A 12,052-nucleotide genomic window follows, 5' to 3' on the forward strand; every position below is an offset into this window, starting at 1 on the left:
GTGAACAAACAAAAAGTGGGGGAGGACAACACCGAACCCAGAACCGCTTTATGTTGAACTGGTGGCAAATGTCAGAGACCAAGTGTCAGAGGAGCCAGAGGTTCTCTGCTTGGTTGGGGGGTTCTTAAAGCAGGTGAGAGCCAGGGGAATCCCATTTGGAAAAAGGGAGGAAACGGACTGGTGAGGTGAGCAAGGGGGGCAGGTCATCAGAAGGCCAGAAACGCTGCATCAGTCGCCTAAGGGGTAGACACTTCAATTTACAAAAGGAAGGGGAAAAAAGGACAGAATAGCAGCAGCCTGCCAACAGCCCTGATTTTAGTCATCTTACAAATGTTTACCAAAAAATCCCTTCCTGTAACTTTCATACACATCTTAGGGACTGAATATATTTTTCAGTAATGCTAATTATTGCTTGCTCCATGTTCTTCCAAAAATATAATAAGGTGATACATGTAAAGCAGGATTGCATGTATGAAGCAAGTGTCATCTGGCAGTTACAAAGACAGTTCAGCAGCAAGCCTCAAGCCATGACCTAGAAGATTGTACTAGAGAAATGAAATAAAAGGAAAAATTCTTAAGGAGTCATAGAAGAGGACAGCTCTGTCATGGTTAATACACGTGGATAAAATTAATTGAAATGGCAGTGTTGCCATTTCTCATGCTATTGCGAATCCTATGACTGTTGGAGTTTTCCTTAAAGCCCCAGATCCTGGAGTCATGTTCACTGCAGAAAGTGGACATTTGTGGATGGGGAGGGTTTGGTCACAAACTGATTTTCCATAAAAAAATAGTTTACAAGAAAAATTTTCAGCCAGGCTAGATTCTGGGCTTTTAGGAAGTCTACACTGCAATAAGCCACCTGCAGCTGGCCTATGCCAGCTGACTTGGGTTTGCGGGGCTCAGGCGAAGGACAGTTTAATTGTGGTATAGACACTTTGGCTCGGGCTGCAGCCTGAGCTCTAGGACCCTCTCACCTCATAGGGTCCTAGAGTCCATGCTCCAGCCCATGCCCAAATGTCTACACCACAATTAAAACAGCCCCTTAGCCTGAGCCCCAGTCAGCTGGCTTAGGCAAGCCACAGCTTTTTAATTGCAGCATAGACACTCTCAGAGGTCAAGCCTCTAATTGTATCCTTCTTAGCTACCCCCATCCCCAGTTGACCCTGTCCTACATTCACAGGCAGCCTTGAACAAAGGAAAAATACACTGTAGACCAGTCCCTTAGCTAGAGTAATCAGTGTAGTCCCCGTGACCTCAATGGAGCTATGGTGATTTACACCAGCTGAGTTTCTGAACCTTGGGTGGCAGTTTGCAGAAGACAAATATCAGGAGAAACATCTAGGAGAAAAACTACATGTAAACGTAAGAACAAGAGAAGAATTTGCAAAACTGGTGGAAAGGAAGACAGCAGAGGAGGAGGGTAGGACTTGAGAATTTTCATTCTATATATCCTTGTGCATATTTTTAATTTCCTTGATGGATATTCTCATGTATTCATATGAGCAACCTGCATCAGAAAAGGCTTGTAAAAGCAATGCCTTGGCACAGGCGGGGCGCTGTATCTTGAGGAAATAAAATGCATGCTGAGAAGCCTCTGGTTTTGAGAGCATAAGAACAGCCACACTGGGTCAGACCAAAGGTCCATTTAGCCCAGTATCCGCTCTTCCAACTGTGGCCAAGTGTCAGTGGCCAGTGAGAGCTGAATTATGAGCAATAAAGGCCATTAAGAATTCAACCTCCTTACACACACACGGGGGGCGGGGGGGGCAGGGGGAGGGAGGGAGGGAGGAACAGAACGCAACACAGGCTTCCCAGAAAAAAAGCAAATCCCCAACCTGACAAACAGAAAAAGATTAATGGAATGAAGGAAAGCAGAAAACCAAATAAAATCCTACACACTTACCCAGGTTATAGGTGGTGCCGTTGAGCTAAGCAAAGGATATGGATCTGGGTTTATTAAACCTAATTTTACAAAGCCTCCCACAGCTTTCGAATACCCCTAAAACAAAACAAAGGTGGCTATAAATGCTGCGCAGTCCAAGTTGATGCTCAGGTGAATATTTACATACTTTGACTACAGTCAGACAAGGACAAACAAAGCCATGATTAATATTACACACATGGGAAGACTGCAACAGTCAGACGTGATGCCAAAGGGGGTTTAACCTCACTGCCTTCCTCACTCCTTTCAATATGCTCTTTAACTGGAGAAGAAATAGCTATCCCTTCCCCCGCAAGCAGCATCAGTTCAACAAATTAAAGGGTTCAGCTGACTCGTATCTTTCCAAAGGAAAGCTTGTCACAATTGTTCAGCTGGCCAATAGCTAAATTAAAGACAAAGGACCTGATTCTGAGCTCACGCACCCCAAATTTTACATCAGTACATGCACAGACATCAGTGGATTAACTCCTGGTTTACACCACAGTAAGTAAAATCAGATTTGGGCTCAGAATGCCTAGGGTACAAACATATGGTCACTCCTCCTCCAAAAATATCAGAGCTGCAAACAGCACAGAAGTGGAATGCATTCTAAGGGACACTGTCAAGGTTGTTTGGCCTTTGCAATAAAAATCTCCTGACTGGTTTGAGTTGGCTTTTTTTTTTCCCCTCCTCCCCCTTTCTTTTAAAAGCATGTTTTATTTGAAGGTTTTCATTTAAAAAAAAAAAACAAAAACACAAAACCCAACTACTGCTTCTTGATTCTCCGACATTAAAAGACTTCATAAACAAAATGCTGCTCCATTTGTCAATTCTTCAAAGCAATGGGACATTAATTATTATGTAGACAGCACAGGATGCAGGAAAGACAAGAACCCAGGTTAACAATAAAATACACTCCCACAAAGGGCTAATTTCATTTAGAACAGCCTCCACGGTGGCTGGCACAGAGAAATCACACGGGCACACATGTTCTGTGGTCAAAGGGAAGGTCTACACTGCAATAAAGACAATGCCATGGCTGTTACTGGCCTGAGTCAGGTGACTTGCGCTCGCAGGGCTCATTCAGGCTCCGAGACCCCACTCCCCTTGAGGGGTTTCAGAACCTGGACTCCAGTCAAGACATCTACATGCAATATTTAGCCCTGCAGTCCAATCCCAGTGAGCTAAAGTCAGTTGATTCAGCCTTTGAGAATCAGTGCTACAGTTTGTTTGTTTTTACTGTAGTGTAGATGTACCCACAGAGACCAATCCAGACATTTCGGTTATATGACTTAATTCCTTACCTACTTAAGCTTAGATCCAGATAAGCCACTCTTAAACCAGTTTTCATGTCCGTATAATGGGATTGCTCGGATAGAACGGTCAGTGCAACTTGTGTGTAGACAAGGCCTTACGTTCATTCTAAAAAAGTTTATGCTCAGGTTGAAGTCCACTCGATACCCACAGGACAGATTCAAAAGAAAAAAAGCAATACTACAAGCTCCCCTACAAAACCCTGCCAATGTATTTCAGTCCTAAAATGGAGGGACCATCTCCTTGAGATAAGAAGGCAGTACAGTCTCCATGGCCATCCATTTCTTCACCTCACAGCTGAGAATACCAATTCATGCCAGCTAAATGGTGGATATTTTTTAGTTTATTTAAGTTCACACTTCTCTACTAGGAACTAGATTTAGACCAACCATCATTTAGCATTTAAAAGTACCTAATAACCACAGTACCTACTGTAACAAAGTCATTTCACACAGGCCTTTAGCATATTATTAGAGCTTCTGACCAATATAAGCCATACTTGGACTTAGAAGGTTCCAATATATCCTTCACTAATTCCTTGAGCCATCTCTGCCACCTGCTTTTGCACAAAGACAGAAAGGGACCAACTCAATCCTTTTGGAATAGAATACAGTGGAATTTTCATGATAAAAAAAATTTCACACCACACCTCCTCATTCAGGTCCACAAAATGCCAAAAACAAATCCCTGTGGCAAAAGCTTCACCTCAGAGGAAGATGAGCAAAAGAGGAAGAAGCAGACATCAAATTACTCTTATCATTCACAAAAACTAGCTCTAATCTTCCATGTGTTTTTAAGAGAGTTGGCCAGAGAGTGCTTCTTATTATTATTATTTTGTTTTGTGCAAGATGACAGTTTTTCTTCAGAATTTCATCAAAAAATACAAGTTTCAGGAACCATCCCTGCCAATTTCCTAAAACATTTCTCCCCCATGCTGTTGGGGGTTCAGAAACCCATGCAAATTGAATAGTTAAATAGGGAAACAGGGAAAAATTATTCTTGCTTCTTGGACACAGCAAAGTGCAGTCATATCCACAAAGAAAAGCAAAAACTGAATTTTTTGGGTCCCTTTTGGCTATAGCAATCACAGGTATTACTTGTAACAATAGCAGGTTAAAAGTTATCACTGAAAATGTGACAGATTGACAGTATCCCTTCAATTCACACTATTAAAAATTTGTCTAATTTGAACAAGACTTTAATTTTAAAAAAACCTAGAAAATATCTAAGATCTTACCTTATACCTTAAGGTGCCTCTTATCAAGGTGTGGGCTGACTGAATACCATATGGTTCAGCATATATTGTACTGTCCCTGTTGGGAAAACCTTCCAAATTTAATCCTGGGAAAAAATCCATGACAGCAACAGAATCAAGCAAAGCTCCTCCAGCTGGAATATTAACAATCTAAGGATTGTAAAAAAAATAAAAATAGGCACATAAGTGCACTGTATTTTAGGTTGTTTATTCAAAAGAACATTTCTATTTTCAATGCCTATTGCAGATTTGTGCTATGCTTTATACTCAGTAACAAGGGACCCAATTCTGATCTCACATCAGTGAGAATCTGGAATAACTTCACTGATTTACCCCAGTGTAAGACAGATAAGATCTGGCCCTTGACTAACTTGCCTTTCGAAAATTTAAGTTTTGTGGGGAAGAGGGATTGGTTTGTTTTAAGATTACAGTAATCACTCTCCACCATGTGCCCTGGATATAGCATCTGCACCCATGAACATCTTCAGTTGCCACTAAAAAGCAAGCAAATGTACAGAATACCCTGTTAAAAAATAAGAAAAGAATGGGATGACTAATTCCATTATCAGTGAGGCCTAAAACCTTGAACCCTGCTTTCTTCAAGCAACTGAAGCACCGATCTGCTATACTGCATCAACACCAATTCCTTTTGTGGTTTCTAAGCAAGGCGGCGACGTTTCCTACTCAAAAGCCATCCGTAGCAGCAAAGCCTGCAGCCATGCCACAGGAATTTATTGTGTGTGTTGCTTAAGACACATGTGGAGGAAAGCCCACACAGTCAAAGAAAACTATGGATTTGGGGGCAAGGAGGAGAATTGCTGCATTTACCAAGAGACCCACAGAGCCTTTCATAACAAATCCTTGACATCCATGATCTAACTTCAACTAGCAATGGGTGAACCAGCACGTAATTAAACAAACACTTCTCCATCTACCCACATGGCCTCCCTTTGAAATTTGGACCAATTTATTTTTTTCCACATAAAAATCCAGTTCACAATTCATTTTGCATGGTAGCTGGAACAATGAAACCCTGAATTGTCACAAGAAAGCCTCTTTGGAGATCCAAGGGGTTCGGATAATCATCCACACTCTGGGATGCCTATATACTGACTGAACCTCTGGACACTTAGTGGTGCACCCATCAGTAGTTTATCTGAGCAAAGTGGAGTGGGCCAGAGGAACAAGCACAGGCTTGGAAGCCAGAAACTCAGATTTCTAAATCTGGCAATGACACTGTCTTGCTGTGTTCCCTTGAACAAGTCAATCTCATGCCAGGGTTCCTCCTAGCAGTGAATATTTCTGTGGCCATTTTACAAAGTATTACTATTGATGTGATATGGAATTTTGCCTTTTATTACAATAAGGGCTCGTGCAATACCCAATGAGATGCTGACCACCCCCAGTGCAACAAGGCACAGCATCAGTTATTACTACTTTTTAGCACTGGTATTATGGGACCATCCAGGCACCTCTCCCACCCTACAAAGGAGATCAGGGATTGTTCTAGGCACTGTACAAAGAGTAAGAGGCAGTCCCTGCCCTCAAAGAATTCACAATCTAGACAGACGAGAGACAAAAATTAGGAGAAAGGAAGCCTCTTCATCCTTCTTTTACAGAGAGGAAATGAGCACAAGGAGATCAAAGTGACTTAACAGGGTTAAGTGGCAGGGTTGGGGCCTGAACCCAGATCTCCATCCCAGTCCAGTGCCTTAGTCACAAGCCCATCCCTCTTCGCTGCCCTCAGACCTCTGCAAATATTAGCCTGATAGTAGCAAGGAGGCAGGTCACTTTATGCCTACAGATAACAGGTGACAGAGTGACAATTACTTAAACGCAGTTTATGTATCTGTCAGTAGCTTAAAAATAATGCAACAGCTCACAAATCCCAGTTTCCTCTTCAGCCTAATACCATCTTCTCTGCTTGTGTTTAAATAGAAGAATCAGGATTACTTCACCTCTCCATCTTTTAAATATGTGGCAGATTGAACTGTATTCAATAGAACACCCTGTGGACTCCAACTGAATTTGTATCGCAGAGGATTAGCAGAATATTCAGGAGCTGGCAGGCCACCGCAGAAGGAAGTGTACGATATAACCTGCAAATATAAAAATAAATCCACAAGTCGCATATGATCAGAAAAAGATCTACAGCATCATCCAGCTAGCAAAAGGAATCAATCACCACCTGCAATACTCAGTTACCTGTGTTTAGTAAATCATTCCTCAGAAGGCCTGAATTAGGCAAAGAACAGACTATTTTATGCCAACAGTGCCAAAAATATTTATGATTTTCACATATAACAGGCCACAGAGTGAGTTTATTCATGGGACTTTCATCTCTGAAGGTATTGGGGCAGAACCACAGCTGGTGTAAACGGTCATCACTCCATTGACTGCAACTGCTTGAATTGTCCATTTACACCACCTGAGGAGCTGTCCCCTTCAGCTCCCATCTGGAAGAGGTCACAGATGAACAATGCAATATATAATGGGGCAAATTCATTCCAGTGAAGCACCACTCACATCAATGGAACAGTAGCATCCAACAGTTATTTAGCAGAACTCATGACACAATTCGTTGGCTTAGCAATAGAAATTGTACTGAGACCACTGCTTGGGGCATCCTGGTGGTAAATCTGAGCCAACAAGCCAAAAACTAATTGGGCCTGGTGACTAGCTACCCTTTGCTACCCTTTCCCTTCTGTGGAAAGCTTGAGGCAGATTAGCAGGGCTTTGAGAGACCACTGGGACTGCCTTTGTTTATGGAGGTATTTATGTGCTGGTAGAGGAATTTAGTTGACAATGCTGTCAATCTTGCACATTTCACAAGCATTATAGATAAGAAAATATTAGGCCAGATCCATTGCAGCCAATGGAGTTTAGCTAATTTACCCTCACGCCATCTGGCCAGGTGACTCAAAGGTGAGGATCCACACTACTGAGTCAGATAGCCAAATAAGAACCCCCATTCTGATCTCTCACCCGCGGCAGAATGCTGGGACAATGGAGAGACAGCATGCTCAGCCTGAGGAGAAAGAGCATCCTGCTTTATTCAGCAGGGACTTCTCTGGCCCACAAGGACCGGCACTGGCAGGTTGCCTGAGAAGAGCTGACTCAGTCCTCCCGAGTCACCAAATGGAAACTACGAGCAAGAGGCTTTGTAGGCTTTAAAGTGAGCCAAAATGAAAGGGATTCGTTGATGTGCATATGGACCCAGGAGCTAGATATGGATAATAATGAAAATTCACAGCTGTTACTTTAAGTTTAACAAAACTATGGCTCTAGCACTGAGGAAGTTGCAGCAGGCATAGAGCATTTTCCAGATCATTCATGGCTCTTCTGTTCAGGAGGAAAGAAAAAAAAGGTTGATTTTTAAAACAGAAAAACAATATTCACTAGTGACCCTTATGGCCACTGTTCTCTAGGAAACACTTCCTCCAAAAACAAGTGGCCCATATGCTTCCATCTGAGCCTGCAGCAAACAAGTGGCGAAGTCCTTTCCAGAGTAAAAGCCGTACCACCTTAAAAGCTTATGATAAATGGCACGATGTTAAATACTATTTGTCTGAGGCAACGTAATTAAGCCAATTAGTCAGATTCATTCATTTTAAAATGTAAGTTGTTCACTGGCATTATACTTCTAGTTTAAAGCACAGCTACACAGCTATTCTAGTGATGTAACTCAGTTTAACCCTCTGTGCAGACATCACAAGGGGAGTGCCAATGCACTTTGTACTCGCATTTAGCATCATCATGCAATCCAAGTTCTGGGCACCATTGATTGAAGGCCTCTAGAGACAGTAAGTTACCGAACAGTAGCAAAGACAGGCTCTTGCTGAAGGAATGACAGTTTTGTTAATATAGCTTTGACAAAACTATGCATGTGCAACTCATCCATCACCTTACCGTAGCGCCTACATCTTTCGCCTTATCAATACAGTCCATTGCCAACATATGATCGAGGCCAGGATCCAAACCTATTTCACTGATAACCGTAATACCAGCAGCTTCTACACTAAAATAATAAAAAACACGGTATTGTCAGAATATTGCACAATATTCCCGAAGTCTAACTTGACAAGCGATAGCCCCATGATATCCATTGTCAGCCATGGACAAACTAGAAATGCTAGAACAGATTCTGTACTGAGCCTGGGAAATGGGGGTATGAGCCTTTAACCCAGTGGTCGCCAACCTTTTTACGCACAAGATCACATTGTGAATTTAAGATCAACCCAGGATCTACCCTGGTCCTTCCCTGAAGCCCTGCCTCTTCCCCAAGACCCCACCCCGCTCACTCCATTCTCCCCCTCCCTCCATCACTCACTCTCCCCCACCCTCACTCACTTTCACCAGGCTGGGGCAGGGTGTTGGGGCGTGGGAGGGGGTGCAGGCTCTGGGCTGCGGCTGAGGGGTTCTGAGTGTGGGAGGGGGCTCTGGGCTGAGCCTGGGGCAGGGGTGCAAGCTCTGGGGGGAGAGAGAGAGCGTGAGAGAGAGATTGGGTCCAGGAGGGGGTTCCAGGCTGGGACAAGGGTGCGGGAAGTGAGAGGGGTGAGGTGCAGGCTCCAGCCGGGAGGCGCTTACCCCAGGCGGCTCCCGGCCAGCATCACAGCGGGGCTCAGGCAGGTGGCATGCCTGCCATGGCCCCACGCCGCTCCCATAAGCGGCTGGCTGCTGGCACGTCTCCGCGGCCCCTAGAGGGGAAGGGGGACAGCGGGTCTCCATGAGCTGCCCATACCCCGCAAACGCCGCCCCCACAGCTCCCATTGGCCAGTTCCCAGCCAATGAGAGCTGCGGGGATGGTGCTGGGGGTAGGGGCAACACATGGAGCCACCTACCCCCACACCAGGGGCTACAAAGACATGCCAGCAGCCAGCCACTTCTGAGCCCTGCTGCGCCACCAGACTTTTAGCAGCAAGGAGACCATGACCAACTGGCAGAGGCTCCAGGATTGACTAGTCAATCGCAATCAATGGGTTGGTGACCACTGCTTTAACCCATCTTTCAATGAGGGCTAAGTGCCTACATATCTGAGGATCTGGGCCTTAGTCTCTTGGATTCCGTTCCATCTGTAGAATGCAGATAATAGTGAGTCAGGAGACACTGAGCGCATAAATACATTAACTGTTGTGGGGCATTTGAATAATATGGTAATGGGGCCATGTAGGTACCTAAGAAAGAAGTCACATCTCATTACTGATCTTTTGACCTACCTTTCTTGGAGTTCTTTCATAGCTGGTGTTAGGTAGCTGGCTGTCACTAAGTTTACTTTGCTGTCAATGCACTTCTTAGCAACTAAAGGATGTGCTGAGTAAGGCAGCAAGCTATGAACAAAAGAAAAATTGTATGACAAAATCTGACTAGTTGCTGGTGTTTTCACTGGAAGAAAATTTGCAAAAAGTTTATCTAGATGAGGTCTATTAACACAAGGGGCCTCCGTCACTGATCTGAATGCAGTTTTTACACTAATGCAAGTGGGCGTGAATTCCTACCAAAGCGGAATGACACTGTTTTACACGCACTTGGAACTGCTGCAAGTGACTGTACAAAATGCAGGGCAGCAGAGGAGTGAGTTCAAATTCTCTCAACCCTTTGCAGCCCCCAGCTTTCAGTGCCACCTTTGTGAAAACAGAACCGGGCCCTCGTTTCCCAGTACCACATTCTACACTGGTGTGCTAAACGTTTAACAGATTCAAAGTAGAATGCTGTCTTGGAAGAAGCTTTCATTAAAAGTCCTGCTAAACCATCTCTAGAAGGGCACAGGATGCCTGAAAAGGAGATATCACTCAGGACAAGTTCAGTGAGGGGGACCCAATGGCAAGCACTATAAAGCAGTTTCCATCCCTACTTTAATGATAGTTTTAATGCTCAGAAAGGAAACCTTTTACTCTTCAAGCATTTGACAGTAATGGCCAAATTTTCCGAATTTGGCCTCTGTACATGTGCATGCAATTTAGCAAGCACCAATGACCGTATGTGTTTACAACGTAACTTGCACATACAGGTGATGGCTTTGTGGGTGAACTCTGTCCCCCAAGTAGGCACAAATGTTTGTGCAATTAACACTGCATGCCCACGAAGGAGCTGAACAGAGAGCCAGAACAGAAAATCTTGCCTCAAAGTTATCATGCCTCTTTAACAACAAAGAAGAGATTACACTTCATTAGATACAGTCCTGGTACTCTTGTGTGCAGAGAGATGGGGATGTGGCTAGTCACTATCTGCCCCCCAACACACTTCATCTCCACCCCTTCCCCAAGTGCTGTGAGTTGGGGGGGGTGGGGGGAAGGACTATGCTGGCTTTACATCACCCAGTGATTCCCCGTACCTTGGTGGAATCCCCAGTAGCAATTTAACGGCAACTACACAGGTGACTTGTGCCACTGAAGAAATGTAAAGGAACCCTAGCAAATCTCAGGATCAAACCCTCTGTGTTTTAATCAGCATTCTGACCTGATCACAAGGTCGTGTTTCTTCACCAAGGAGGACAGTTTATCCTCCTGCTTAATGATATCCACATGAACAGAAGTAACATTGTTGTATTTCTTGGTCAGCTGGCCAAGTTGCTCCTTCATGATGGATGCTGTTTAAAAAGTATGAATTTCAACTGTTACACAAGTGAAAATTATTCTTACTTCCCTCCCAAACCCATTCCCCAAAGTATCAAGGTAAAAACCCCAACTGCACCCTCCACACTGGTTCAAACTTGCAGAATAACAGTGAGCTGTAGCTCACGAAAGCTTATGCTCAAATAAATTTGTTAGTCTCTAAGGTGCCACAAGTCCTCCTTTTCTTTTTGCAGAATAACCTAGTCATCGTGCATCAAACTCCATTCACTGGCACTTGTTGCATGGGTTCCTTCGCAAATACACAACTACACTCCACATCCATCTTTCTTTAAGTAAGCAGTTGCACAGAAAGGAGAAAAAAAAGGAGCACACTTGAAAGATAAACAGGTGCAAGTGTCCCATGTCTTGACTTTTTTTCTTCATTTTCTAGTGCGTTGCTCATGTCAAGCTACAGTATAGTTACCTTGAGAAACAGTGATCCACTAAGGGAAACTGCAGAATGAGAACAGGAAATTAACAGCATTTGAGAACTCTGTTTTATTCCTTCCTGTTCTTTATTTATTTTGACGCTCTTCTCTTCTTAGCAGCCTTATCTGCTGTCTCGAGTTCGATCGAGCAGGTTATTGTAGGAATCAGGAGAGACTGAAGGTCTCTCTCTGAGTCCTCGTGGGGCACCAACATTAGCCATGTGAAGTGAAAACTGCTACCCTTCCTCCCACACCTTGAAGCGTCTCTAATCAGTCAGTGACACTGTAGGCTCCAATCACACAAAACATGGTTAATAACTGTGGCTGTTAACAGCGTTTTGTCCTCACCAGCAGCCAAGACTAGTACAAGTTGATCTTATGGTCAGCAATTCAGCACACTATCTTGGCACAGCATCTGAAACTGTGCCTGCAACACTGGTTTGGCCAGCCCTCCTTTGTCCCAACTCTGTGCAGCAGGACATCCCTGAGTGCACTGCCTCACAGGCAGGCCCTCTGTCCTGTG

The 12,052-nt window shown here is 44.1% G+C and overlaps 1 protein-coding gene across 2 annotated transcripts in view; it reads right to left on the bottom strand.

Annotated features, from left to right (window-relative positions):
- The window catches only part of AASS (aminoadipate-semialdehyde synthase), a 51,559-nt gene that overhangs the window by 9,471 nt on the left and 30,036 nt on the right, over window positions 1-12,052 (bottom strand). For both annotated transcript variants that reach the window (XM_048836194.2, XM_048836195.2), the window contains exons 15-20: window positions 10,947-11,076; window positions 9,707-9,817; window positions 8,400-8,508; window positions 6,449-6,589; window positions 4,473-4,640; window positions 1,904-1,999 (exon numbers count right to left, since the gene is read on the bottom strand). In XM_048836194.2, the coding sequence (XP_048692151.2) occupies window positions 1,904-1,999; window positions 4,473-4,640; window positions 6,449-6,589; window positions 8,400-8,508; window positions 9,707-9,817; window positions 10,947-11,076 (755 nt within the window). The remainder of the gene's footprint in view (window positions 1-1,903; window positions 2,000-4,472; window positions 4,641-6,448; window positions 6,590-8,399; window positions 8,509-9,706; window positions 9,818-10,946; window positions 11,077-12,052) is intronic.

Source organism: Caretta caretta, chromosome 1 (genome assembly GCF_965140235.1).
Source record: "Caretta caretta isolate rCarCar2 chromosome 1, rCarCar1.hap1, whole genome shotgun sequence".
Classification (NCBI taxonomy): Eukaryota; Metazoa; Chordata; order Testudines; family Cheloniidae; genus Caretta; species Caretta caretta.